This window comes from Malania oleifera, chromosome 9 (genome assembly GCF_029873635.1).
Source record: "Malania oleifera isolate guangnan ecotype guangnan chromosome 9, ASM2987363v1, whole genome shotgun sequence".
In the NCBI taxonomy this organism is placed as follows: domain Eukaryota; kingdom Viridiplantae; phylum Streptophyta; class Magnoliopsida; order Santalales; family Ximeniaceae; genus Malania; species Malania oleifera.
This window is the reverse complement of record NC_080425.1, coordinates 17,818,773-17,844,313: the sequence shown is the minus strand read 5'-3', so window position 1 is coordinate 17,844,313 and position 25,541 is coordinate 17,818,773. Positions and strand designations below refer to the sequence as shown.

General features: G+C 38.3%; 1 protein-coding gene across 3 annotated transcripts; it reads left to right on the top strand.

The window, feature by feature from the left end:
* The first annotated feature begins 910 nt into the window (after positions 1–910).
* LOC131163817 (tobamovirus multiplication protein 1-like) lies at positions 911–12,093 on the top strand. Of its 3 annotated transcripts, none has more exons than XM_058120586.1 (11): positions 911–1,122; positions 7,179–7,269; positions 7,353–7,405; positions 9,409–9,501; positions 10,217–10,288; positions 10,395–10,467; positions 10,785–10,830; positions 10,933–10,996; positions 11,314–11,367; positions 11,443–11,520; positions 11,719–12,093. In XM_058120586.1, exons 1-11 carry the CDS (start codon positions 961–963, stop codon positions 11,809–11,811), a joined length of 879 nt encoding a protein of 292 aa, XP_057976569.1. In that variant the 5' UTR covers positions 911–960; the 3' UTR covers positions 11,812–12,093. The 3 variants fall into 3 exon arrangements, with proteins under 3 accessions (XP_057976569.1, XP_057976571.1, XP_057976570.1); XM_058120588.1 differs by having other exon boundaries at positions 942–1,122; positions 7,179–7,235; XM_058120587.1 differs by lacking the exon at positions 9,409–9,501 and having other exon boundaries at positions 942–1,122.
* Positions 12,094–25,541: the final 13,448 nt, after the last annotated feature.

The window sequence follows — 25,541 nt, the reverse complement described above, 5'->3', positions numbered from 1 at the left end:
AGTTTGATAAAAAAGGTTCGAGCTTACCCTAAAGTTTAAAAAATCTATTAATTTATCGTGTCATTTAATTTTTGAGACACTTATACCCACTCCCTAGCTTGCCGCTTCATTGAATACTAAGAAAAAAAAACTTCATGACTTTTACATAATTTGGTAGTAATCTATATGATTTTCTAAACTTGAAAAGAATTTCATATATTTCTGATAAATCTGAAGGAAGATTAGTAAAGTTTTAAAATCTCAAGAGAAGTCGTTATATCTAAAAAGATAGTGCCATAAAAAAATTTTCAAGCACTAAATTTGCAGCTTAGCTCTTAAATTGCTACTTAAAAAGTAATAGAGTTACATTGAGAATTTTTTTTTTTTTAGCTTTAAATATATACAACATGTTTATTTTAGTTTCTAAAAATAATATCAAAATATTATTTATTTATTTATTTATTATTTTTTACATACAATAAATAAACTTAACATACTATATGTGGCCATCGTTTCTATGTACATACATATTTTATGAAAAAACAATTCTAATTAGGTAAAATGCATGTCGAAAACTTAAATATTTCTAAAATAGACTCAACCGAATCACTTTTTATTGATGAAGACTCAACATTCAATCGCAAATTTTTAATTAATTTCTATTGATTGATTGATTTTTCAATTAATTTTGTTAAAATAAAATAAAATGATGCCCTCAACCAACGCGAGTCAGAATGCAGATCTCTTCAAAGTGAAATTTGGGGTAAAAAAAAAATGCTGCAATTAACGAATATGCCACGAGGTCAATGTGGCCGTTATACAGCAACACGTGGCTGCACTCTCTGTCCACGTGTCTTTACTGGGTCTTCTCCACGTGTCCCTCTTCCTTCCTCCTTGGCCTTCCCTGCACATGCTACCCCTCTCTCTGTCTTTCTCTGCAGGGTCTGCGTCTTCACGTCAAAAAGTCGATCGGATTCATCAATGGCGCCGGGTGTGCTAAGAAGAAAGAGTGCTGCGGGGATTAGAGTGAGGTGGGGAGGAGCATTTGATTGGTGGGACGACATTGATGACTCGGAGGAATGGCAGCGGGGGATTTTCTACGCCCTCTGTGTGTTCTATGCTTTCGTCTCCATTGTGGCTTTAGTACGTTCATGCCATTTTAATTCTTCCATGTTTAACTCTGGTCTTCTCTCATTATTACATAATTTCTAGCTGCTTTGATTATATTGGATCGATCAGTTACAAATTGTGGGAAAGTGGATGTAATTTTTCTTCTCTTCTGTATCATATATTTCTTGAGTTTTTAATTCAATTGTGTGCTTCAATTCATAGTTTTTTTTTTTTTTTTTGGCACTATGTAAATCTGTCTCTCTCTCTCTCACACACACACACACAAATGTTTGATCATCACCCCAGCTGCAAATAGATGGCATTTTTTTTTTTATTAGTTCCATATTTTTTTGGCATACCAAATTGAGTTCAACAGGGGTACCTTCTTCCATTTCAAATTCTGCATAATAATAATAATAATAATAATAATGGTGGCTTTGGACTGGAATTTGTAATTGGCAATATTCTATACGTCTTGTAGTGAACAGGGTACATGGTGGTTTAAGCAATTCCTAGAACAGGTAGGCAGCGCTAGCGTGTTGGCAGTGGTTAAGAGGGTATGATCTCAATGTTTGCTTGCAAGGAAAGTAATACTAGAGTTTTCCTTGACTACAAATCTTCCAATCTGATTTCTGCAAGGAAAGTGTTGGGGGATTTAGGAACAATAATCACACACAAGCAAAAATCAAACAACCAAAAATGGAACACCAGATTAACGTGATTCGGTCCAATATGACCTACGTCCACGGAGCATACTGAATTTCACTATAAACCAGAAGAATAATTACAAGGAGGAGGAGTCACTGCTCAACTTAACTCTCTCTCTCTCTCTTTCTCGACACAGATTACACTCTGCTCTCCCACCTTCTACACACTCTATTTTGCGCACACCACAACACAATTCCACACACACATCTCATTTATAGCCATGGATGGGGGTGGAAACCAAAAATAGGTGGCTTAATTTCAATGCAAGTGGGCTAGGTTGGTGGCCTCCGATCTCCAAATACTGCAGCTCAATTTCAACTAAAGCGGCTGGGTTGGTAGTTGCTGACGACTCCACCTTTTGCAATCTCAACAATCTCTCACTTGGAGACGGAGGCACCATCTTAATCAGTGTATAGATAAATGATGTGTTCATATCTGTCTTCAAGCATGAAGACTAACTAAACTTGAGTACAACTTCAGCTTCTCTATAGTCACCACCTCCGTCAACATGTCTGCTAGATTCCTGTAGACTGATCTGATGGTTGTTAGCTTCACAACTGTTGTTAAGATGTTAGTGTAATCGATTCCTTCCTTCTGCACGAAGCCTTTGACTACCAACTGGGCCTTGTACCTCCTGGAGCCATCATGCTCCTCTTTGATCTTGTACACCCACTTGTTCTGAAGAACCTTCTTACCTTTGGGCAGCTTAGCTAGTTCCCACGTTTTGTTGGAGGTGAGGGATTTCATCTCGTCCTTCATCGCAAGCTCCCACTTGCTCGAATCTCCCACCTGACATGCTTCATCATAGCATTCGGGCTCTCCTCCATCTGTAATAAGTAAATAATTCATATACCTTTTATTTGGTACATGGGGCCGAGAAGTTCTCCTAAACTCCGGAGCTGGAGTAGGAGGCGGTGGTGCGACGATCTGCTCCACCGGTTCCTCCACTTGAGGATTCTCGGCATCTTACTGTTGTGTCTTGACACCTTCTGGGCATTATCCATGTCTACATAGGTTGATTCATTCTGAACTGATTTGGTGGGTTCTGTTATGTGTGTGTCCTTGTACATCACCTTTTCGTTGAAGATCACGTCTCTGCTTCTGATCACCTTCTTGTTTTCATTATCCCAAATGCGATATTCATACTCATCTTCACCGTAACTGACGAAGGTGCACTTTCGAGACTTTGGATCAAGCTTGTTTCTGACATGATCATGATATGTACATATGCAACACAACCAAAAACTTTTAGATGTGAAATTCTCACCTCTTTTCCACTCCTTACTTCTTATGGTAGACAATGGCCCAATGGTACTGATGGACTCCTATTAATTAAGTATGCTGCTGTGCTGACTGCTTCTACCCAGAACTACTTTGGTAAACCTGACTGTATATGCATGCTTCTGGCTCTTTTAGTCAATGTTTGGATCATCTGCTCGGCTACTCCGTTGTGCTAGGGCATACCTGGCACAGTTCTTTTCATCCTGATACCATGCTCATAACAGAATTTCTTGAACCCCGTGTCTTCATACTCACCATCGTTGTCGGTTCTCAGTTTCTTGATTTTCAAACCAGTTTCATTTTAAACCATTGCTTTCCAAATCTTGAAATCATCAAAGACATCTGACTTATACTTTATAAAGTAAACTCATACCTTCCGAAAATGATCGTCAATGAACGTGACGAAGTAATTCCTTCCGCCTATGGATGAGACGGGCATTGGTCGCCATTCATCAGAGTGCACTAGTTCTAGTCTCTCCTTCTTTGAGGTACGAGTGTATGTCTGGAAATTGACCCTCTTCTGTTCCCCAAGTATGCAATCCTCACACATGTCAATCTCTACTAACTGTAGACCACTCAATTTTCCCTTTGAGTGCATCATCCTGAGTCCCTTCTCGCTCATGTGACTAAGTCGTTGGTGGCAAATGTTTCTATTGTCATTTCCTCTAGCAACTGAAATAGACATGTAGACATTGGAGGTCAAATAAAGTGTTCCAATTTTCTTACCTTGTGCAATTATCAGTAGACCCTTTGAAATCTTCCATTCATCACCAATAAATATTGTGGTGTATCCCTCATCTGCCAATTGTCCAATTGAGATCAAGTTCTTTCTCAGGTCTGAAATATATCTAACATCCTTCAGCTGTCATACTGACTTGTTCATCCTGATTTTCACAATTCCCTTGCCGGCTATGTCGCAAGGTTGATCGTTGCCAAGGTATACCTTACTGAAATTACCTGGTATATACTCCTCCAGGCAATCTCTACTGCAAGTGATATGAAATGAGGCTCCAGAGTCTAAGACCCAAGACTCCTGCTTGCTCTCCAAAGAGCATATTAGTGCATTTTTTTCTCCCGAGGAAGAGGCAAGATTTGCTTTTGTCTTCGCCTAAGATTCCTTTCTAGGATCTTTCCACTGGTTTCTGTAATGTCTAATCTCTCTACAGTTTCAGCACTCAATGTTTTTTGTGCCCTAGGAACCTCTGGGACTTCGAGATTTGGATCCTCTGGTCCTTGATCTGCCACGATTGTTTGATCATCCATGCCCACTTCTTTTCCCTCGACTTTCCACGTTTAAGGCTGAACTTGAAGTGGAGACATTGTTTGACTGCATCCTAATCTCTTCCATCAAAATCATGCTAACGACCTCATCATACTTCATCTTCGATTTTCCTACAGAGTTACTGATCGTTGTAACAATACCTTTCAAACTTTCAGGCAACTGACTAAGAATCAGTAAAACACGGATTTCACTGTCAAACGTAATTCCAAATGAGACGAGTTGATTCGATAATTCCTTGAAATTATTCAGGTGTCTACTAAAATTTTCACCTATGAACATGTTCATGGTAAATAACCTTTTCATTAAATGTACCTCATTGGCGGCTGATGGCTGCTCATACATGTTGAAGAGCGCATCCATAAGAGACTTGGTGGTTGTCATGTGCTTGATATTGAAGGCAACAGACTTTACCAACATCAACCTGATAGCTCCAAGAGCTTTTTGGCCAAGCAACTACCACTCGCTCTCCTTCATGGATTCTGGCTTTTCCTTCAATGGTAAGTACAACTCCTTACCAAACAAGTAGTCCTCAATCGGCATCTTCTAGAAATCAAAATTGGTGCCGTCAAACATCTCGATCTATGAGCTCTTTTCGTTCTACACCTCAATTCGCCTATCTAGAGATGAAATCAGCTTAAACGGACAACATGGTTAGATCTGGAACGGCCGAAAACCTTAGAAATGGCTCAAGTCATTCGAAAAATGGATCTGAAATGGCTCCAAAAAGCCTAGTCAAACTTTCTGGTCAAACCGGTCAATTTACGTTAAACTTAATGGAATATTCCCTTTCTTAACGAAATATACCTGACGCGTTAGTTGACAACATTACTAACGTCGTTAGCCGACGTGGCATTATGGGGCCCATGGCTAACATGGCACCGTGGAGGCGTGGTAGAGTGGGTCCCGCTGCTAGAGTGTTTTGGTGGGTCCCGACTGCTGACTGGATGCCACATGGCGTGACACGGTTGGCTAACTGGACTACACATGGCGTGTGAGGTGACTGCTGACGTCAACTTTCTTCCTCCTTCAGCTCTCGTTGTGATCTCACCGGTGCATGTGGGTGTGTGTGGTTACTCGCCAGCAATCGGGAAGCGCATGATGGCGCATGGAGGTGTGTGGCTATGACGGCGTACTGCCGGAGGTGCGTGTTGGCGCGTGTGGGCTCATGGGACCTCTGTTCAAGCTCCAATTTGCACCATTGGCTTTGTCTCGACAAGAAGAACACGATGCTGGCCCCAAAACTCGGTTTTGAGATACTGGACAAAGGCTCTGATCTAGCGATTTTGCTCCAATCTAGCTCTAATACCAATTGTTTGGGGATCTATGAACAATAATCACACACAAGCAAAAAATAAACAACCAAAAATGGAACACCAGATTTACGTGGTTCAGTCCAATGTGACCTATGTCCACGGAGCACAACGAATTTCACTATAAACCGGGAGAATAATTACAAGTAGGAGGAGCCACTGCTCAACTCAACTCTCTCTCTCTCTCTCTCTCAACACAGATTACACTCTACTCTCACACCTTCTGCGCACTCCGTTCTGCGCACACCACAACACAATTCTACACACACACATCTTATTTATAGCCATGGATGGGGGGTGGAAGTCAAAAGTAGGTGGCTTAATTTCAACGCAGGTGGGCTGGGTTGGTGGCTGCCGATCTCCAAATACTGCAGCTCAATTTCAACGTAAGTGGCTGGGTTGGTGGCTGCCGACGACTCCACCTTTTGCAATCTCAACTGAAAGCATATATTACTAAGTAAAAAAAAAAGGTAATTTCTTGAGAGCGTTTTTATCCCAACTCAAGTTGTGTAGTACTCATTTCTATAATTATTCTCTTTTTTCTTGTAGTTTTCCTTAGATCAACTTGTGCCTGCTTGTGGAAATAAACGTCACATTTGGTTTGCAGAATGGAATGGAGTAAGAATATTGGAGTGGAATAAAAATTTAAATAGAGAGAATGAAAAAATTAGTATAAATTTAATTTTATTTCATCCAATTTCATTCCATTCCTATGTACCAAACATATAATGAGTATAGCATGGCGAAGAGGTCATTATATTCCTTGGAATCTGCCGCAGAATAACACTAACCCTGAGGTTGGGAAAGCAAATCAGTGGAAGAGGTCTTGTACTTGGATTTGTGTGGATTTACCAAATCCACAATTATTGAAATCCAAGACTCGAAATCTATGCTCCTAAACACAAGGTGATTGTTGCTGAAACTATGTAATAGGAAAAAATACCTTTGTAGTTACTTTGCTGAAATGAAAGCAGCCACTGCTCTATAAATTTTCAAAATGAAAAGATCTTTCATCACCTTCTGGAGATACGAATGGAACAGCTGTTGACATTGCAAATGTTAAATTTCCAAAAGTAACAACCGCCGTATTGCAGTCCATTTTGTTTTTGAGATTATGTATATCCAAACGCTATGCTATTGCAAATGCATGTCAGAAATTTTTCCGTGTCGTTGTCCTTGGTAACTGGAAGTCAATGAAGGGGATGAATAATTCTGCATCTTCATCATCTTATCCTCACGTTGACCTATGAACTGAAACCGAGAATTTAAAGTATTGTTCTGGCGTGTTTGGGACCTTTAGGACACATTGTTTTCATTTTTCGCTAGCTGATGGAATCGTAAATTCATTACTCATTTGGCTATCTTATTCACGTCTATTCATTCTCACAACCAACTTATTTATTGCTCGTCTGTTTCTCAATATTTTTACTCCTACGGTCCTGCATCATAAACCTATAAATGAAATGTGATAATTTGTCTTATGGGGCGTAAATGTTTCTGGTTTCTAGGTGCAACTTTTGCGTATTCAGTTGAGAGTACCGGAATACGGTTGGACAACACAAAAGGTTTTCCACTTGATGAATTTTGTGGTGAATGGATGTAAGGGTTGTGTCTAGCTATATGTTCTAGTTTTGCTTGCTTCTGTTGTGTATGTTAACTGAATACAAAATGAACTGTGACAGTGAGGGCCATCCTTTTCGGTTTCTACAAGGGCGTGTTTCTTCTCAACTCTAAAGTAAGTTGCTTTATCCATCTATGATTCCATATATGAATAGAAAACATATTTGAATAACTGTTTGTTGATCCCACAGAATAGGCCTAGCTAAGGATAATCTAGCAAAGTGCAGACCCCAAAGTAGAATTGATCAAACTGCGAAATCATGTCATAAAATTTTTTCTATCAAAGAATAAGATCTATCTTGCCTTCTTTCTTTTCTTTTTTTCAAGATTCTGCCTTGCTATATATTTTGAACAAATGGAAATTTTCCAGCTGTGGAGTCATATCATTAGATATTGAGAACAGGTTCTACTTTTTTTTACAGATTCTGTCTTTTTATATTTGTTTTAGAAATGGGAATTTCATTTCCTCATGCTTGAGAGGTCTATGTCTCTGGTGGTCCTTTCTCTTTAATGGAGACTCGGTCATCTTGTTTATGCTATAGTCCAGACGGATCAAAGGATACTTAGAAATATAGTGCTTAAAATTCTCACTCATCTGCAACTACTTTTTGTTGATGTGATGGAAATGACTAGCGTTTGGCATGCCAGACATCTATTGCTGCTCAAGCTCAGGCACAGATGCGGGTGCATGTGCGTATCTAATTGCTGGACTTTTTTATATTTTAGAGATTTGCCATTAGTTCTAAGTGTCAAGTTGGAGTATCCATGTCTAGTGGTGCACCCACAGGGGCCCAGCCAGAGGTGATGGCTCCCACAAGGTCCAAAAAGTTTCTTTAGTAGATGAACCCTAAAAAATATTCTGTCCAAAATTTGGTACAATTCACCATGGCAGGATTAATTTGTCACAGTTGTGTCCGATACCCTAGTCAAAGTATTCGAGGTTATTTGAACTTCCATGTAACACATGGGCACAAGAATGATGCGTGCAGCTTTGAGGGCTTGTGTCTCTCCATTTTTATACTAGTGCAGCTTCGAGGAATTGGGGCCTATTTAGTTGTGCAAAATAATTTCTGTTTCCATTTTCAGTTTTCCAAAGAATTACAAAAATGACGCATTGTTTTCAAATTTTCAACCATTTATATGGTGAACCTGGAAAATGATTTTAAAATTTCCATTTTTTTTACCCAAGTGTTGAAATTATTATAAAAAAAAAAAAAAAAAGGAGTTAGCATTTTTTATAACATAAAACTGAAAATTAAAAAAGAAAAGAAAATTTCTTATGTCCAAATAAAATTCATTTCTTACCATGTAAGAAGTCATCCATTACGAAAATTCAAGCTACATGACATTACATATGATCAGAATACCATCAAAATAGGAGTAATAAACTTTCATGTGCATGAATGCATGCGATGGGTGAAAATTATTTAGCAGCTTGAATAGTTATAAACTAATTTCATCTATATTAACCTTCCTAGGATTGTATCTCTGCATCCCTTGCTTATGAGCCAAAAACTTTGCACCATGTGAATGGTTGTGCGACACTAGTACACACAGCATATTAGCTTACTACCAAAAATAAACCACTTACTCACCCTACGAAACATGTTGACAGGTATAGAATACAAAATACTAGGTAAGCATGAAGTAAACACAAGAGTAAAGGTAGAGAAATGCAATTCATCTTAGGACTCCTCTGTGCAACTTGTGTTTAGCAAGGTAGGTGAGTATGCTAAACATGCTTACAGCAACTAGTGAGTTATATGAAGATTGATGAATATTCACCCTCTCCTAAAAAGTTTTTTGTGCAAAACTTACTTTGGCACAAGTAAACATCAGTATGAGAGAGGGATCCCCTTTTCTCACTCTACTTAAAGAATAAAACCTACACTATTATTTACGTGCTTGGCTCTGCACCAAGCGGTCATAGGCAGCCATAAGCCCTCAAAGGCCTCAACAAACTTGGTTCATGACACTTATTTTGGAAGCATACTTTATCACAAAGTTCTTTGTTTATCCTTTGATTAATTGACCACTTTATGATTGCTTCATGCATCATTATTATTTTTTCTTTGTTCTCTAGAGCCACACCTCCTGAAAAAGTTTATCCTACTGCAGGCACTGGAGATGGTGCTTCTGGACCTTCCTAGTCTTCTATTCTTTTCTACATATACTTTACTTGTGTTGTTCTGGGCCGAGATATATCACCAGGTATCATACTCATGCTCAATGTTTTAAAAGGCTAATCAAGGCTCGCCTCAAGGCAAGGAAGGCCTAAAATGCCTTGAGGCTGAATCCAAAAGGCCAAATCCCAAAAAGGCCAAAGCATTACACACCAAGACTTACACATTAGTACAAAAGGCACGCCTTTTGCGCCTTTCTAGTTGAAGCTTATAAATTTTGGGTGTTGTGAATCTCAAGTTAGATTTGGCTAGAAAATTTTAACTCCGTGTATATATAAAAGAAATTTCATAATATGGAATTAATTTCAAAAACTTTTGAACCTCAACCTTTCCAAAATAACTCAGAATTGTATCTTTCGATGTTGAAAATAATTTGAACATTGGAATTTTATAGCTATTTGTTGTCATGATTTATGTAATGAATTAAAATTAGCAATTTTTGAATGCCCAACAAGGAGTTTACAAGTAATATTTTATTTTTCAAACATTTTATTTGTGATTTTGTTAATTTTTCTTTATTTGTAAAATATATGTAATTTATTAACATATTTTTATCAAAAAAATAAAATTCTCAAAAGGCTTACGCCCGAATACCTTAAGGCTTGCACCTCGCCTCTTAAGATATAGAATGCCTCACCTTACACCTTTGCCCTTTAAAACATTGCTCATGCTTAATTCACTTGATGCTGTGAATGTTTTCTTTTTTTTCCCCCTCTTTTCCCTCATTTCTGTTCTTTTTCCAGGCAAGAAGCCTTCCAATTGACAAACTAAGACCTGCATATTATATTATCAATGGAATTGTATACTTCACACAGGTAAGGAAAGAAATTTCATTCCATCTCACTGGCACTCAAAGAAAAGATTGTACTTTTTTCTGCTTGCACCATTTAGCACGTCTCATTTATTTGTCATTTGTTATAGGTATGCATCTGGATTGCCATAAGATTGAGCCAAAGTACTATTTCGGTACAAGTTGCTAAAGTCTTCTTGTCAGGTTGATGTTGTTATGATCAATTTTCATTGAAAGCAACTGCACTTATTTTAATTGTTTTTCTTCTCATTGGTGTCATTTTTATTGCTGTTGTTTTAATCTTTGTACATCATGCGTAGTTTCTAAGTGAAACGACTTTGCTGTTTCGCACAATTAATGCTAAGATCTGTAGATTAATACCCACTAATTCTTTATTAATGCTTTATTTGATGATGGCTGTCCACCAGTTTCAATGCTGCAATCAGCAGTGTATGAAAGCTGATGCTGCTACATATGGAAAATGCCACTATTTCAATAAAAGTCTGTTTATTATTATGCAGTTATTTCATTTTGCGCTGCCCTGGGATTCATTGTGCATGGTGGGAGGTAACACCAATTTTAAATCATAAGCACCGCTCAATGAGTTTATGTTCCTGCAACGAAGCATGTATTTACATTCCATCTTGTGATCAATTGCCTGTCTTTTAGGTTGTTCGACTTGCTGAGGCGCTTCCCTATTGAATCTAGAGGTCGTCAAAAAAAGCTTAATGAGGTTTGTACTAAGATGCCTGTTTGAGCTTATGTTAAGGCTAGAATGTATTAGTAAATTATGTTTTCCAAAACTTCTTGTTCCCTCTTCACTTGGGGAAAACAATTTTATTTTTTATTTCAAATTTTCAAAATAATTACAAAAGTGCCACAATATTTCCAATTTTTCAAATTTATTTAAGGAAGTAAAAAAAAAAGATCTTTTTTTTTTTCAAAATTTTTACATAAATCTTGGAAAAATAGAAAACAAATTGCATTTTTGTAATTATTTCTTGGCATTGTTCTAACTTCTTGAGGCCTTTGCCTATCTTTGGGGCACAGGTTGGTTTTGTAACCGGAATTTGCTGCACTTGTTTCTTCATAAGATGCTTTATGGTAAGTTTCTCCTGATTCTGTACAGCCATTATAAAAATCAAGCAGACCTAAAAAACAAGCCTGTGTGCATTCCAGATGTGTCTGTCTGCCTTTGATGAAGATGCTGATATTGATGTATTGGATCATCCCATCTTGAATCTCATCTATTACCTGGCAAGTTTTCTGTCTCTACTAAATTGTCATAAGGTAAAATTCCTCGTTCGAGTGGAAACCCATGACTGGGCACTGCCCTAGGTGCTGCAGAATTAGCCTGTCAATTTACAGTCAGGACTCTCTCATGAAAAAATTCATATGCAAGCTGTTTGTTTTCATTGTTGATTCATTCATTCATTTATGTATTTGTTCTTTCAGTTGGTGGAGATTGTCCCATCTGCTTTAGTGCTGTTTATCCTTCGAAAGCTGCCTCCAAGACGCGTCTCCGATCAGTATCACCCCATTAGGTGAAATTTGAGAGAAATAATGGCTCTAAGATTTAAAATCCACCAATTATTGACTTACTAAAGTGAAGTGAGACTTGCCTCACTGTAACCTGCACCAAATTGTCCTCCTCATTTGTGTCAGTCTCAGTACTAACACAGTATTTTGTAATTAGAAAGTTTCAAATCATGTGTATTCCTACGATTCTTTTTTACTAGTATTTGTCACGTGGTTAATGTGTGTTCTTGATTTCATTAAACAAGAGGTATATGGATGATTATGAATAATAGTCTAGTGATTGGTCTATGGTCATTCTTGTGCCGATAATGTGAAAATTTTCATATGTGCTCTCATTTGAACAGCTACGCAGCATGAGCATATGAGATTGTCAGCGATAAAGAAATTTAGATTTGAGTATGATTTCAAGTTGTGGATTTAATTTTGTATAAATTTGATTTAATTGTCGTATAATATTATATCAATACCTTAAGCACTACCTAAAAACAGTACGGATCTATGATATCAAAATCTATATTAGTGTTTGGTCACTATTCACCATGAATTCATGCTGCTGACAAGGACACCCAAAAAAATCGAAGCACAGTAGAAAGAAATTTATATAGTTTGACATTTAGGATTGACAAATAATTTGGCGGCAGATAATTAACTATCAGTTTCCCTGAAAAGCATTCAAGTTTTACTGGCGGGTTATAATTAGAGGCAGTAGTTCTTTTTATCACAGAACCTTTTGTTCCAATTAACCCCAACGTCTCTACAACTTCTTCCTCTTCTTCCATCCACCTTCCTCAAATCCTAACTTTGCTGCATCATCTCCATCATCCTATTGGGGACCCAAGCCCCAACTTTACTCCCGCAGATGTCGCTGTTGCTGGTAGCTACACACGAGTCCAGCTTTCATAGCCCTAACCCCGGCGACATGGGCGCACCTTCTTGAGTGAGTTTCAAATTTATTCCACATCCCTCGACCGGTGGTCTTCTGAAAAGTTGCGTTCATGCGCGAAGCACGACGAACAAATATTGGGAGAGGTAAAATTCACTGTACTCCTGAAAGCAGTGAGATTGATGATGTCACCGGCTGCCATCGATGGAATTCTGGTTTCAAATTGGTTTAAGTAAAACAGCTCAAAAAAGTGAGGAGATAGAGGAGGAGAAAAAAAACAAAAAAAAAAGCGCAAGGGAGAGTAGCAACATGTCGTTACTCTCCTGGGATGTATAGCATTTTCTGAAGTTCAAGCAGGGGGAAGTTCCAGTTGATGTTGTACACTAATAGTTAAAATAACCGCTGTGTCAGATATTCTTATAGCATGTGTAATTATTGGTAAAAACAAGTAAATTTGTTCTTGAGATGCATTTGGTTCAAAAAAATTTGGCAACAAAAATTATATTGCTGCTTATAGGATGGTGTAGTGAAATGCACATAAACAAGTTAGCACACATCATATGACAACATCCACCTTCGTATTTTCACACCTTAGTGAAAGGACCGTGTAGCACTAGCTAAAGCACTATTGTTTAATTAGTCAGCCTATCATTTACCACAATTCATTCACGAAACACTTTCATTAGCATTCAATCAAACATCAGCGGAAGCTGTAAGCAATTATGAAAGCAGTGGCAAACAAGTAGTAAATATTGAAGCAACGTAATTCATTAACAACACCTCCGTAAGCATTGTGTTTAGCGAGAGAGACAAATAGACAAAACACTTTGACAATAGCTAGTGAATTTTACAAGATTGATGAACACCCACCCTCCCCCAACCCTAAAGAGCTTTACATGCAATTCTCATTCTGACATTAGGAAACATCAAAATGACCGAGGAGTTATATTGTCTTATTTGGTATACAGAGAAACTACTAGTAGAAAATAAACCTACACTAACATTTACATGATGAAAACTCATCCCAAACGCACGAGACAAGCAGTTAGAGGCAAGTATAATGCCCAACAAACTCGGCTTGTGACGTTTCCCCACTTATACGGTCAACGTCCTCATAGATTTTGACGCTAGGTACATTTCAACTTTGTTCACAAACGGTTGCATATCTTTCACAGAAATCTAGCTAGTTTCTTCATCACCATGACCTTTCCACTTCACTAGGAACTCCCGCTGCTTCTTCCTTGAGGATATAAACTCTCTGTCTGCAAGGATATCAACTTCACGTTTGTTAGGTTGCACTGTCTTTTACTCTGTTTGACTGACTTTTGCTTAGATCGTTGGTGTCAGCGTTGAACAGCTTGAGGCAGCTGACGTGAAACACATGATGCACTTTCATCCAAGTCGGAGGGTCAATTCTGTAAGAGGCCTTCTGACTTTGGCCAAAATGGGAACTAGTCCTTTATATTTGCAAAGTAGTCTCCTATCTCATCCTCGTAGTGACCTAATTTGTTTAGGATTGAGCTTAACAAGCACCAAGCCACATACGTTCTGCAGTCTTCCCCCCTTATCTGCCCACTTCTTCATCTACTTAGAAGCTTTCTCCAAGTAGGCTTAGGCAATCTTTGCATTCTGTCTCCATTCTCTAGTGAAGATGTACGCCCTGGGGCTCATTCCTCTGTACGGCTTGTCCACTATGGCTCTTGTAACAGCGGCTGCTAGTCTGTAACAAGCTCAAAATGGGTCTTGTTGTTGAGCTCCTTTGGGCATTGAAACAGAACTAAGCCACATCAAGTAGCTGCACTCAAATCTTCTAGTTGGCATTGACAAAATGGCGCAAGTACTCTTCTAGTAGCCCATTAAATCTCTCTGTCTGTCCGTCTGACTTTGGATGGTAACTCAAGGAGATGTCAAGATGTGAACTGAAGATTTTGAAAAATTCTGTCCAAAAGTTGCAAGTGAATCTTGAGTCTCAGTCACTAACAGTGTCTTGGGGAACACCCCAATATTTCACAACATTCGTACAGAATAATTGTGTTGTCTCCTCTTCCGAACAGTGCTTTGGTGCAGCTATAAACGTACCATACTTCGAAAACCTATCTATAACCACAAGTATAGACCCTGATTCTCCCACTCTAGGCAAGTTGATGATGAAGTCTAATGAGACACTTTCCCATGGTTTGGATGGTACTAGTAGGGGCTCCAGTAGCCCTGCAATCTTCTTCCACTCCACCTTGTCTTGTTGGCAAGTGAGACAAGTTCGGGTATAATGAATCACATCATCACGCATGTGTGGCCAATAATACCTTTCCTTCAGTAGTTCTGTCATTGGAGCCATTCTCCACGAATATCCCTCTACGAACTTCTTGTAATAGTTGGCAAGGCCAAGAAAGGAATGCAACTCTTTCACTATCGTGGGGATCTTCCATTCTTGAATCGCCCTTACCTTCTCCATATCCCTCTGGATAAGACCTTACTCAATCACATGACCAAGGAATTTGATGCTCCGTTGAGCAAAAGAGCACTTATCTTTCTTCACATACAGATTATTCCCCCTCAGCCTGTTGAACACCTTTCGTAGATGCTCTTCATGTTTCCTCTGAAACAACACCGATGCTCTAAACAGTGCTTTGGAAGGGCAAACATATCCCGCTTCCAACAACTCATCAAGTTGTTTCCTCCCCTCTGCTAGTTCTGGAGGCACTATCTGATATGACCCTTTAACATGTGGTTTCACTCCTAGAAACAACTCGATCTCATGCTTCATACCTCATCGTGGAGGCAAGTTATGAGGCAGCTTATCTGACATCACCTCCTTATACTCATTCAACACTACTTGGATGGTCGTAGGCACTAGCTCTTGGCCTATTTCATCTACCACCACCGTGGCTAAATATGTATGTTCATCCTTTCTCAATCCTTTCTTGAGTTGCTTGGCTGAAAGAAACTTCCCATTATCTCCTTTCGTCGCAACGGCTTACACCGTGAAAGGGTGATCTCCCATCAGACATGAGGAACCAGCTGAAGGCATCAACACTGCCTTCATCTCCCTCAAGAATTCCATTCCCAAAATGACTGGAAAGTCGCCCAATGGCACTACTGTGAAATTCGCATGACTTTCCCACCGTCTAAGCTTCATAGTCACTTACTTGGCTACTCCCAGAGTAGGCTGGCCTATAAAATTAATTGCTTTCATGCCTCCTGTATCCTTTTCCAAGGATAAGTTGAGTCTCCATGCTTCTAATTGCGAAACAAAATTATAAGTAGCCCTAGTATCCACCATAGTACAGGTACTCTTCCCATGGATCCTCAAGTCCACAAACATCAGTCCTTTTTCTTGTGTAACTTTTGGAGCTTTCGCCTGCTTTTACAATGTGCTCACCTGACGCATTGCCCCCAACTTCAGGGTATCCTCCTCTTCCTCATCGCTTTCCACCACTTGTCCCGAAGTGGAAGCTTGTAAGGCGTTGAGTAATCCCTCGTGTGGGCACTCAATAACTCTGTGAGGGCTTCGACACAAGTAGCATGAAATTTTACCCTTTCCATTGGGGGTGTTGAACCCGCGAGACGATAAAATATCCTTGAAGTTGAGGCCTAATAGTCGGCTACCCCACTTTTGGGTTTGCCATTCTTGAAAGACTTTCCTCTATTTCCCAAACCGCCAAACTCTTTGGACTAAGTGTTATCATCACCAGCGTAGTCAGTCAAGTGTTCCGCAGCAACTTGTGCAGTAAACAAGTCTTGAACTCTTTGCCTATGGAATTCAGTTCTTGCCCACGACTTCAACCCCTCAAGGAAATAGAACAACTTATCCTTCTCCAACATGTCCCTGATATCCAACATCAAAGTAGAAAATTGTTTCACATATTCCCTAATTGACCTAGTATGCTTAAGGTCTCTTAGCTTTTTCCTAGCATTGTACTCGGCGTTCTTAGAGAAAAATTGTGCGTTGAGCACTCTTTTCAAGTCTGCCCAACTATCCACTACACAACGTCCATTTTCAATTTCATTGTACTTAGTACGCCACCATAGTTTGGCATCACCAACCAAGTACATGGTCGCAGTATCCACCTTCCTGTTCTAAGGCCATCCTCGCAACACAAAAGTACTGCTCCATATCAAACAAGAAATTCTCCAATTACTTGGAATCATAGGCACCCCCATACGTCCTAGGTTCTAGTACCTTGGTCTTGCTAAACCCCGGAGCATTAGAGTTTCCCATTGCAAGAACCATCATATTCATCTTTGCATCAAGATAAACTATCTAAGATTGCAAAGTTTCCACAGTATGGTGAAAGTCCTCGAACATTTCACCTATCAAACTTGCTTGATGCTTTTGTGATTCCATCACTTCATCAACAAGTCCCCTCAGTTGGGCCACCTCTATGGCCACATTGTTGGCTATCGTCTCATCATGTGCTTCTAGCACACTGATTCTCTCAGCATTGGTCAGTGTCATGATCATTTACCAAAGTTTTCCCAATCCCACAACGAATGTAACTGAATTCACGTAACTAACCAAACTCTGATACCAGGTGTCACGGGCTGACTATTTTCACACCTTAGTGAAAGGATCGTGCGACGCTAGCTAAAGCACTCTTGCTTAACTAGCTAGCCTATCGTTTATCACAATTCATCCATGAAACACTTTCATTAGCATTCAATCAAATATCAACGGAAACAGTAAGCAATTATAAAAGCAATGACAAGCAAGCAGTAAACATTGAAGCAACGTAATTCATTAACACCACCTCCGTTAACATTGTGTGTTTAGCGAGGGAGACAAGTGGGTTTAACACGTTGAAAATAGCTAATGAGTTTTACAAAATTGTTGAACACTCACCCTCCCCTAAAGAGCTTTATATGCAATTCTCATCCTGACACTAAGAAACATCAAAGCAGCTAAGGAGTCATACTGCCTTATTTGGCACATAACTACTAGTAGAAAATAAACCTACACTAGCATTTACATGAAGGAAACCCATCACAAACGCACGAGACAAGCGGTCACATGCAAGCATAATGCCCTAAATAAGCTCGACTCGTGACGATCTGATTGTCTTTTCTAAAAGAAATGGAATCCCTAGTTTTCATCTGGGGCCACTTAAAAAAGTATATATAATACATTGGATAGGTAAAAAATAATAACGAAAAACCCATGTGATACCCCGTGGAAGAAAGGCTTAAAAAGATTAGATGCTACTACCCATATCAACAAAGTGTAAATTTCTTTTCGAGAGCCTTTTTATAAGAACTTCACGGTTAAGCATGCTTGACTTGGAGTAATCTTGGGATGAGTGACTTTCTGGGAAGTTTTTTCAAAAAGCGTGTGAGTGAGGACAAACACGCTGAAAAAAACACGTGTTGGTTTGTGGGGCCAGTCATTAGTCCGATAAGGTCCACCCCCCTATTATCTATTCCAAGTGAAGAAAGAAAGACGCAGTGCTCCCTGACAGACCCAAGTTGGGACGTTACAACCCAATAACAAGCAACTTCACTGTTCCACCACTCCAGCTTCGCACTTTAAATATAACTTATCCTCAACCAAGAGCGTTGCTAAAATCATCCTTGTTCAACCTTCAAGCTTGAGTGGAGGTTTTACAAGTAATCAAATGAATTCTCCAGAGATGCACAATCAATATATATATTACTTCTTCTTTTTTTTATAGAAAAAAGGATATCAATAATAGAAAAGAGAAGAAATCACAAATAGCTAAAACATCCTCCTAAAGAAATTTAAAAAAAAATAGTTTTTTTTAAATAATAAAATAAGTCTATTAAAAAGAAAACATAATTACAATGAAATGACGAATAAGAAATCCCTAAAGAAAAAAAAAAACATAAAAGAAACAAATTGCATCAAAGTTGCTTTTCAATCCCTTTGAACATCGGACAACCAAAGACCACCATAAACCCCAAAAAGAGAGCCCAAAATGAAGCAAGAAAACAATCTTTGATAAGTCTTTTGATCTTTAAAGACTTTAGCATTCATTTCTAGCCAAAGCGACCATAAGATTGTAAAAACAACCTTCCCAAAACCCCAAAAATTCACCTTCAAAAAACCCTAAATTGTAGCTGGAGCCACCCAAACCTCATGAAGGTACAAAAGCAAATTGTTCGAGCATGCTTCTTAATACCTTACAATGAATGAATAAATGACCGATAGCCTCATTCGACTTATTGAACAGCATTAACATGTATGGACTAATGGATTTGTAAGGCCTCCCATTTTGTAGCATATCATTTGTGTTGATCTTTTTATTAGAAGATATTATTAAAATGAAAGAAAACCTAAAACAAACTTTTGACTCAAGAAGGGGGCATTTCTTGGCAAGCAAAAGAAAAGGCTTAAAAGAGCCTTTATCAAACCTATTAGTAAAGCATCAAAGCCCTTTGTATAGGTTGGAGCTATGATTCTATCAACCCTTATTATTAGAGAAAGGGGCATGCACACTTGAATTTGTCTTCTTTTGAAGCGGGAGAGTCTAGTGAAGAGCTTTACTAGTAAGGGCAACAAGCAATGACTTAAGCTGCTAATCTATGACTACCATTGCTTGTTGCAATGGTGATAAAGCCATTCGCTAACAACTGCTCTCCTCTCTCGTTCTTCATAGGTTTCAAAATAAATAGAATATGTATATCAAGAAATGGAAGAGAAAGCATATCAAGTTGGGATTGAAGGCTTATATGTAGTACCTTCACTCGTTGTTGTCTCGGGATCTTAAGTCCTTTCCTCTCCAAGGATTAAAGTTCAAATGAAGCCCCAAAGTTCAGAAAAAATCTTTGCTTTCTAAACATCTTTGTGTAAGAGGAAATAGTTAGGATATCTGGAATTTATGAGATTGGAAAAGAAAGACTTTGAAGAGAAAGACCATGAAGTTTCCCCAATTCAAAGCCTTGTATTCCCCTGCAAATTTGGCACAAAAGAATCCAGCACACCTAAGAGAAGAGTTAACTCACCAGTCTCTCTTTCATTGAGACTTCTAATGAAAATCCCAAGAAAGAGTACCTCCCTCAGAAGAATAAAAAACTGAAATTGGTGCATTGTGAACAGTGGACAGTCTAAACAGTCGCGGCACCAATAGCTCCAACAAAAACTCACCAATTCAAATGTCCTCCCAAAATTGAATTTTATTCCCAATACCTGCTTTAAAACATGTGAAAGGAAAGAAAAGACAAGCAATATGGGAAACAAACTTCCAAGGACTCACATAAGTGGCATTACCGCTCCCTTTGGAATCCCATCTATTCTTATGTATACCATATTAACTCTTTATTACCTTGTGCCATAGGGAATTAGACTCTAGGGAAACCACCATAATCATTTCCCTATTAAGGATATGTTCTTAGAAACCACATTACCAAGCCCCAAAACCCCTCTAATTTAGGCCTCTTAACATCCCGACTAACTAAATGATCCCTCCTATTCTCACCAATACTCGGCCACAAGAAATCTCTTATAATCCCTTTGAATAATGATAATTTCACCAAGATGGTTAGTGGGGACAAACAAACATTGACTCATATTGCATACATAAGAATAGATGGGATTCCAAAGGATCTCATAGTCAAAGGAGCAATTTAATCCCCAATTCTACCTCTCAAATCATTCCTCTTTTGAGGACAAACAAATTAACACACTCATCAAAAAAGCAAATTCATGAACCTCCATTCCCTTGCAATTCCAAAAAAATGAAAATCACTAGAAAAAAGCTCACCTTAAAAGAAATAAATGAATTAATCAAAGCATTATAGACTGACGACAAACGATATAGACAAGGGACCAACTTTGTAAAACCTCACTCATCCAAATATCCTCCCAAAACTAATAGTTTCCCTTTATCGACTCTTGATAAGGTAAAAGGGAAAAATAAATGAGCAATCAGTGAAATAGACTTCTAAGGGCTCACATAGGAGACATTACTACTTTCTCTTGTATTCCACCCACCATAATGCATGTCATACTTTCACAAACCTTGGCCATGAAGATTTATTAAATGACATAAATCCAAGTTCAATAAAGAATAGAACAAATAAAAAGATAATGCATTAATGTCTCACATATAAAACAAGGCCTACATCTTCAGTTTTAGTAACAATTGAAATTTGAGTTCCTCCACTATATTTTTTTCAATTAAATTTTGAAACAAGTTTTGATCTCTTGTCATTGGCTCCAATTCGATCTTGTGGTAGACTGCCCTCCTAGGAAGCACTTGGCAACTCACTTGTGGGGTATGATATCACAAAATTCCTCAAGTACTTATCCTGAGAAAATATTTGTCTTGATGTTGGATTCATTCTTCTATTAGGGTGAACATCAATTAGATTCTATTCGTCTTCTTCATTCTTCAGGAAACTCCCCTACATTAACCATTCTTAAGACCATCAAGCCCTCTCGAATGAGTTATATTTTTGAAGCCTTCAATATATACCTAGGGATGACTTGCCTCATTAAGCCAATCTGAATCCCCCACTCCTGCCCCACCCACCATGCAGTATTGTTTCCACTTATTTGGTATTTCACATTAAATAACAATCATCATCATCATCATCATCATTATTGTTATTATGTGGTATTTCAAACTTCTAGTTGGGTTTTACATCTATTTATTAAAAGCATAAATTACATTAAATTACACATAAACCCCTAAAGATAAATGAACTTAAAAAAGAACCCTAAAACTACACATGCTTTACAAACCAACCCTCACATAAACATGACCTAACCTAACTACTCCTAAATCTATTGAGCTAAAACAATAATTTCTTAATCCAACTCTTTTTAATCAGCCTTAAGATCCATCATTGCCCTATTTTTTGGAACTTCAAATCTCCCCAAATTTGAAAAAAAATTGGCCTTGAATTTTGAAATATTGGAGGATTACAAAAGCAATGAAATTAGACTCTTAAAAAGCCACTAGTCAAGTAGGGGTGGCAAAACAAGTTAACGGGCTGGGTTTGGACAGGTCATAAACAGGTCAGGGTTAAACGAGTACAAGTTTGGGTTGACCCGTTTATTAATGGGTGACAAATAGGTAAATCCAAACTCGCCCGTTTAATAAATGGGTCACTCATTTAAAAAATATAATTTAGTTATTTTAATTTTTTAAAAACATTTCATACAAATGACAATTTTGAAAAAAAAAAACACTCCATAGGCTTATGGCTTCTACCAATCTACCGTCTGGGAAGTGGGAAGGACCTTTCAATGAAATTGAAGGAGAAAGGCTGGAGGTTTTACGTTCTAGACTTCCAGTGTCTTCTTGAGCCAAGTTGTTTCTCCTTCTTTCCCCCATCTCCATCTTCTACCTCATCATCTTCCTCTCGCCATCATGTCCCTCGGTGTCGTCATCACCACAACCAATCCCCTTAATAATGCTGCGAAATGGCCGCGCAAATTGCTGATTCCAACCCTATATTCACCTTCACCGCCTGTGATCTCAATGGAAGCTCCGACTGGTATCTCAAGATGGCAACGACGATCCTACAGTGTGATCTCCCACTAGTATCTAATCTTGATGGTACGGACGTCAAAATCGGTCTAGCAGTGCACAATAGGACTATTGCCATTGAGTCCGACTTTAATGGCGCTCTTGTCAAGACTTGCAGTTTGAGATGGAGGAAATGTTGGTGGAGAATTCACACATCAAAACATCACCTTAGGGGACAAAAATTTTTCCGATCTTCTTCTTCATCTGAAGAAGAAGTTAACTCCCTCATCATTGAAGCGGGTGACTCGACCCGAATTCTCCTAACCTGTTTAATAAACGGGTTGGATCCGAGTTAACCCATTTATAAACAACGGCTTGTATTAAACCTAAAACCGATTTAAACGGGCGGGTCACAAGTCACCCCTCGGGTTTCGACTCGTTTTGCCACCCCTATGGTCAAGTGATGCAAGATTCCATGCTCCTTTGGTAGCACCAAAGAAAGAAAATACTTGTATTGAGAATAGGCATCAGACATCATATCAAAATGACAAATAAACAATAGGAATGTTTTGAAGACTTTGGATCTCTTACCATTGCAGAGAACAAAATCCATGTTTTCATGTCCAAGAGTCACATTCAAATCATACAGCCAAGAAAAACCAAGGGTTACATGGCTAATTCATTGGCATGAGATTACACCAAACCATCAAAATAGTTGCCCATGAATAAGAGCTGAAAATCTTTCACAATCATGTAAAGTAGTATTATGGGTTCCAAATGAAGCTCCATACAAGTAACCCCATTTCTAGAAACCACATTCATAGGACATCTTCTATCAATGACTATTTTGCAAATATTTTATCCACGCAGGTGAAAAGTATAGAGAGGCTTAAAATTCTGCCCAAGGGACAAAAGGCATTCCTTTTTCCAATAACTTGTCATATATAAAATTATATCAAAGGCCCTCGACACAATTTGTCCACAATTCCCAATCTACTCATGCAAAACAACAAACTTAAAACTCCCAATTCGTCAAGAGTTATCTTCAATTTCACCCTTATTGTAGAGTATTTCATTGAAATTAAACAAACCCTTACAATAAACAGCAGCTTGTATTAAACTCAAACTTGATTTAAACGGGCGGGTCACAAGTCACACCTCGGGTTTCAACCCATTTTTCCACCCCTATGGTCAAGTGATGCAAGATTCCATGCTCCTTTGGTAGCACCAAAGAAAGAAAATACTTGTATTGAGAATAGGCATCAGACATCATATCAAAATGACAAATAAACAATGGGAATGTTTTGAAGACTTTGGATCTCTTACCATTGCAGAGAACAAAATCCATGTTTTCGTGTCCTAGAGTCACATTCAAATCATACAGCCAAGAAAAACCAAGGGTTAAATGGCTAATTCTTTGGCATGAGATTACACCAAACCATCAAAATAGTTGCCCATGGATAAGAGCTGAAAATCTTTCCCAATCATATAACGTAGTATCATGGGTTCCAAATGAAGCTCCATACAAGTAAACCCATTTCTAGAAACCACATTCATAGGACATCTTCTATCAATGACTATTTTGCAAATATTTTATCCACACAGGAGAAAAGTCTAGAAAGGCTTAAAATTCTGCCCAAGGGACAAAAGGCATTCCTTTTTCCAATATATATATATATATAAAATTATATCAAAGGCCCTCAACACAATTTGTCCACAATTCCCAATCTACTCATGAAAAACAACAAACTTAAAACTCCCAATTCCTCAAGAGTTATCTTCAATTTCACCCTTACTGTAGAGTACTTCATTGAAATTAAACAAACCCTTACAATAAACAGCAGCTTGTATTAAACTCAAACCCGATTTAAACGGGCGGGTCACAGGTCACCCCTCGGGTTTCAACCCATTTTTCCACCCCTATGGTCAAGTGATGCAAGATTCCATGTTCCTTTGGTAGCACCAAAGAAAGAAAATACTTGTATTGAGAATAGGCATCAGACAGCATATCAAAATGACAAATAAACAATGGGAATGTTTTGAAGACTTTGGATCTCTTACCATTGCAGAGAACAAAATCCATGTTTTCGTTTCCTAGAGTCACATTCAAATCATATAACCAAGAAAAACCAAGGGTTACATGGCTAATTCATTGGCATGAGTTTACACCAAACCATCAAAATAGTTGCCCATGGATAACAATCATGTAAAGTAGTATTATGGGTTCCAAATGAAGCTCCATACAAGTAACCCCATTTCTAGAAACCACATTCATAGGACATCTTCTATCAATGACTATTTTGCAAATATTTTATCCACGCAGGAGAAAAGTATAGAAAGGCTTAAAATTCTGCCCAAGGGACAAAAGGCATTCCTTTTTCCAATAACTTGTCACCATATATATATATATATATATATATATAATTATATCAAAAGCCCTCAACACAATTTGTCCACAATTCCCAATCTACTCATGCAAAACAACAAACTTAAAACTCCCAATTCCTCAAGAGTTATCTTCAATTTCACCGTTACTGTAGAGTATTTCATTGAAATTAAACAAACCCTTACAACAAACATACAAAGTTACAATTGCAGTAATCTGGTTTGATCCTAATGCTGGCACTCCTGATCCTTAAAATGTGTATCTAACTAAACATTCAATCTTCTATCAAACAACTTCGCAAATTTTTAGATTTTTGCATGAAAAGTTCAAAATACTATGGCTGGAAGTAAATGATTTAAAATTTTGGAAGTTGCATAGCAGGGGAAAATTTTCTCACATGGGTGTGTCACCAGCACAAGAGGTCTGTGAGTCACCGACCATAACTTTCCAGTGATGAAATTGTAACGAAGGTAGATTAAAGGGTGGCAATTGCAAGTGGTAGTTGTATGATGAAAAAAAAAAGCACAGGAAGTTGGGGTTTTTTTTTTTTTAAAGGTCCAATGGCTGGGGAATCTTTCTTAAGTATGTGGGGCCACACACCTTGTCGAGCGTCAATGAATTTTGGGGGAGGGATGAATCATTAGGTTGTCTCTTATGGTAGTTATGCTGTTGTGAACCGGTACTTGAAAAGTGGTCTACAAAAATGGAGGGCAGTGGTTGTGAACATTCACAGAAGGTTTTTTTTTTTTTTTTTCCTAATCTTGGTTGTAAGAAGAATTTCGTGAATGATATGGAAGAGATAAGAACTGATCAAGAGAGCGAGACAGAACCAGTGGCAGGGGATCAAAGATCATGATTGAAGTTTTAGAAGAGAGATTGTGGTCGGTTCAAAGGAAATACAGAAGAGAAGAAAAATAAATGAGACTAGGGTATTGGATGAGGATTGATTTGGAAGAAGAGAAGGTGGATAGATGTTGCTCTGATACAGGATGATGCAAACCACTTAGGAGAATTATTGCCAAGACATACTATGGAAGGGATG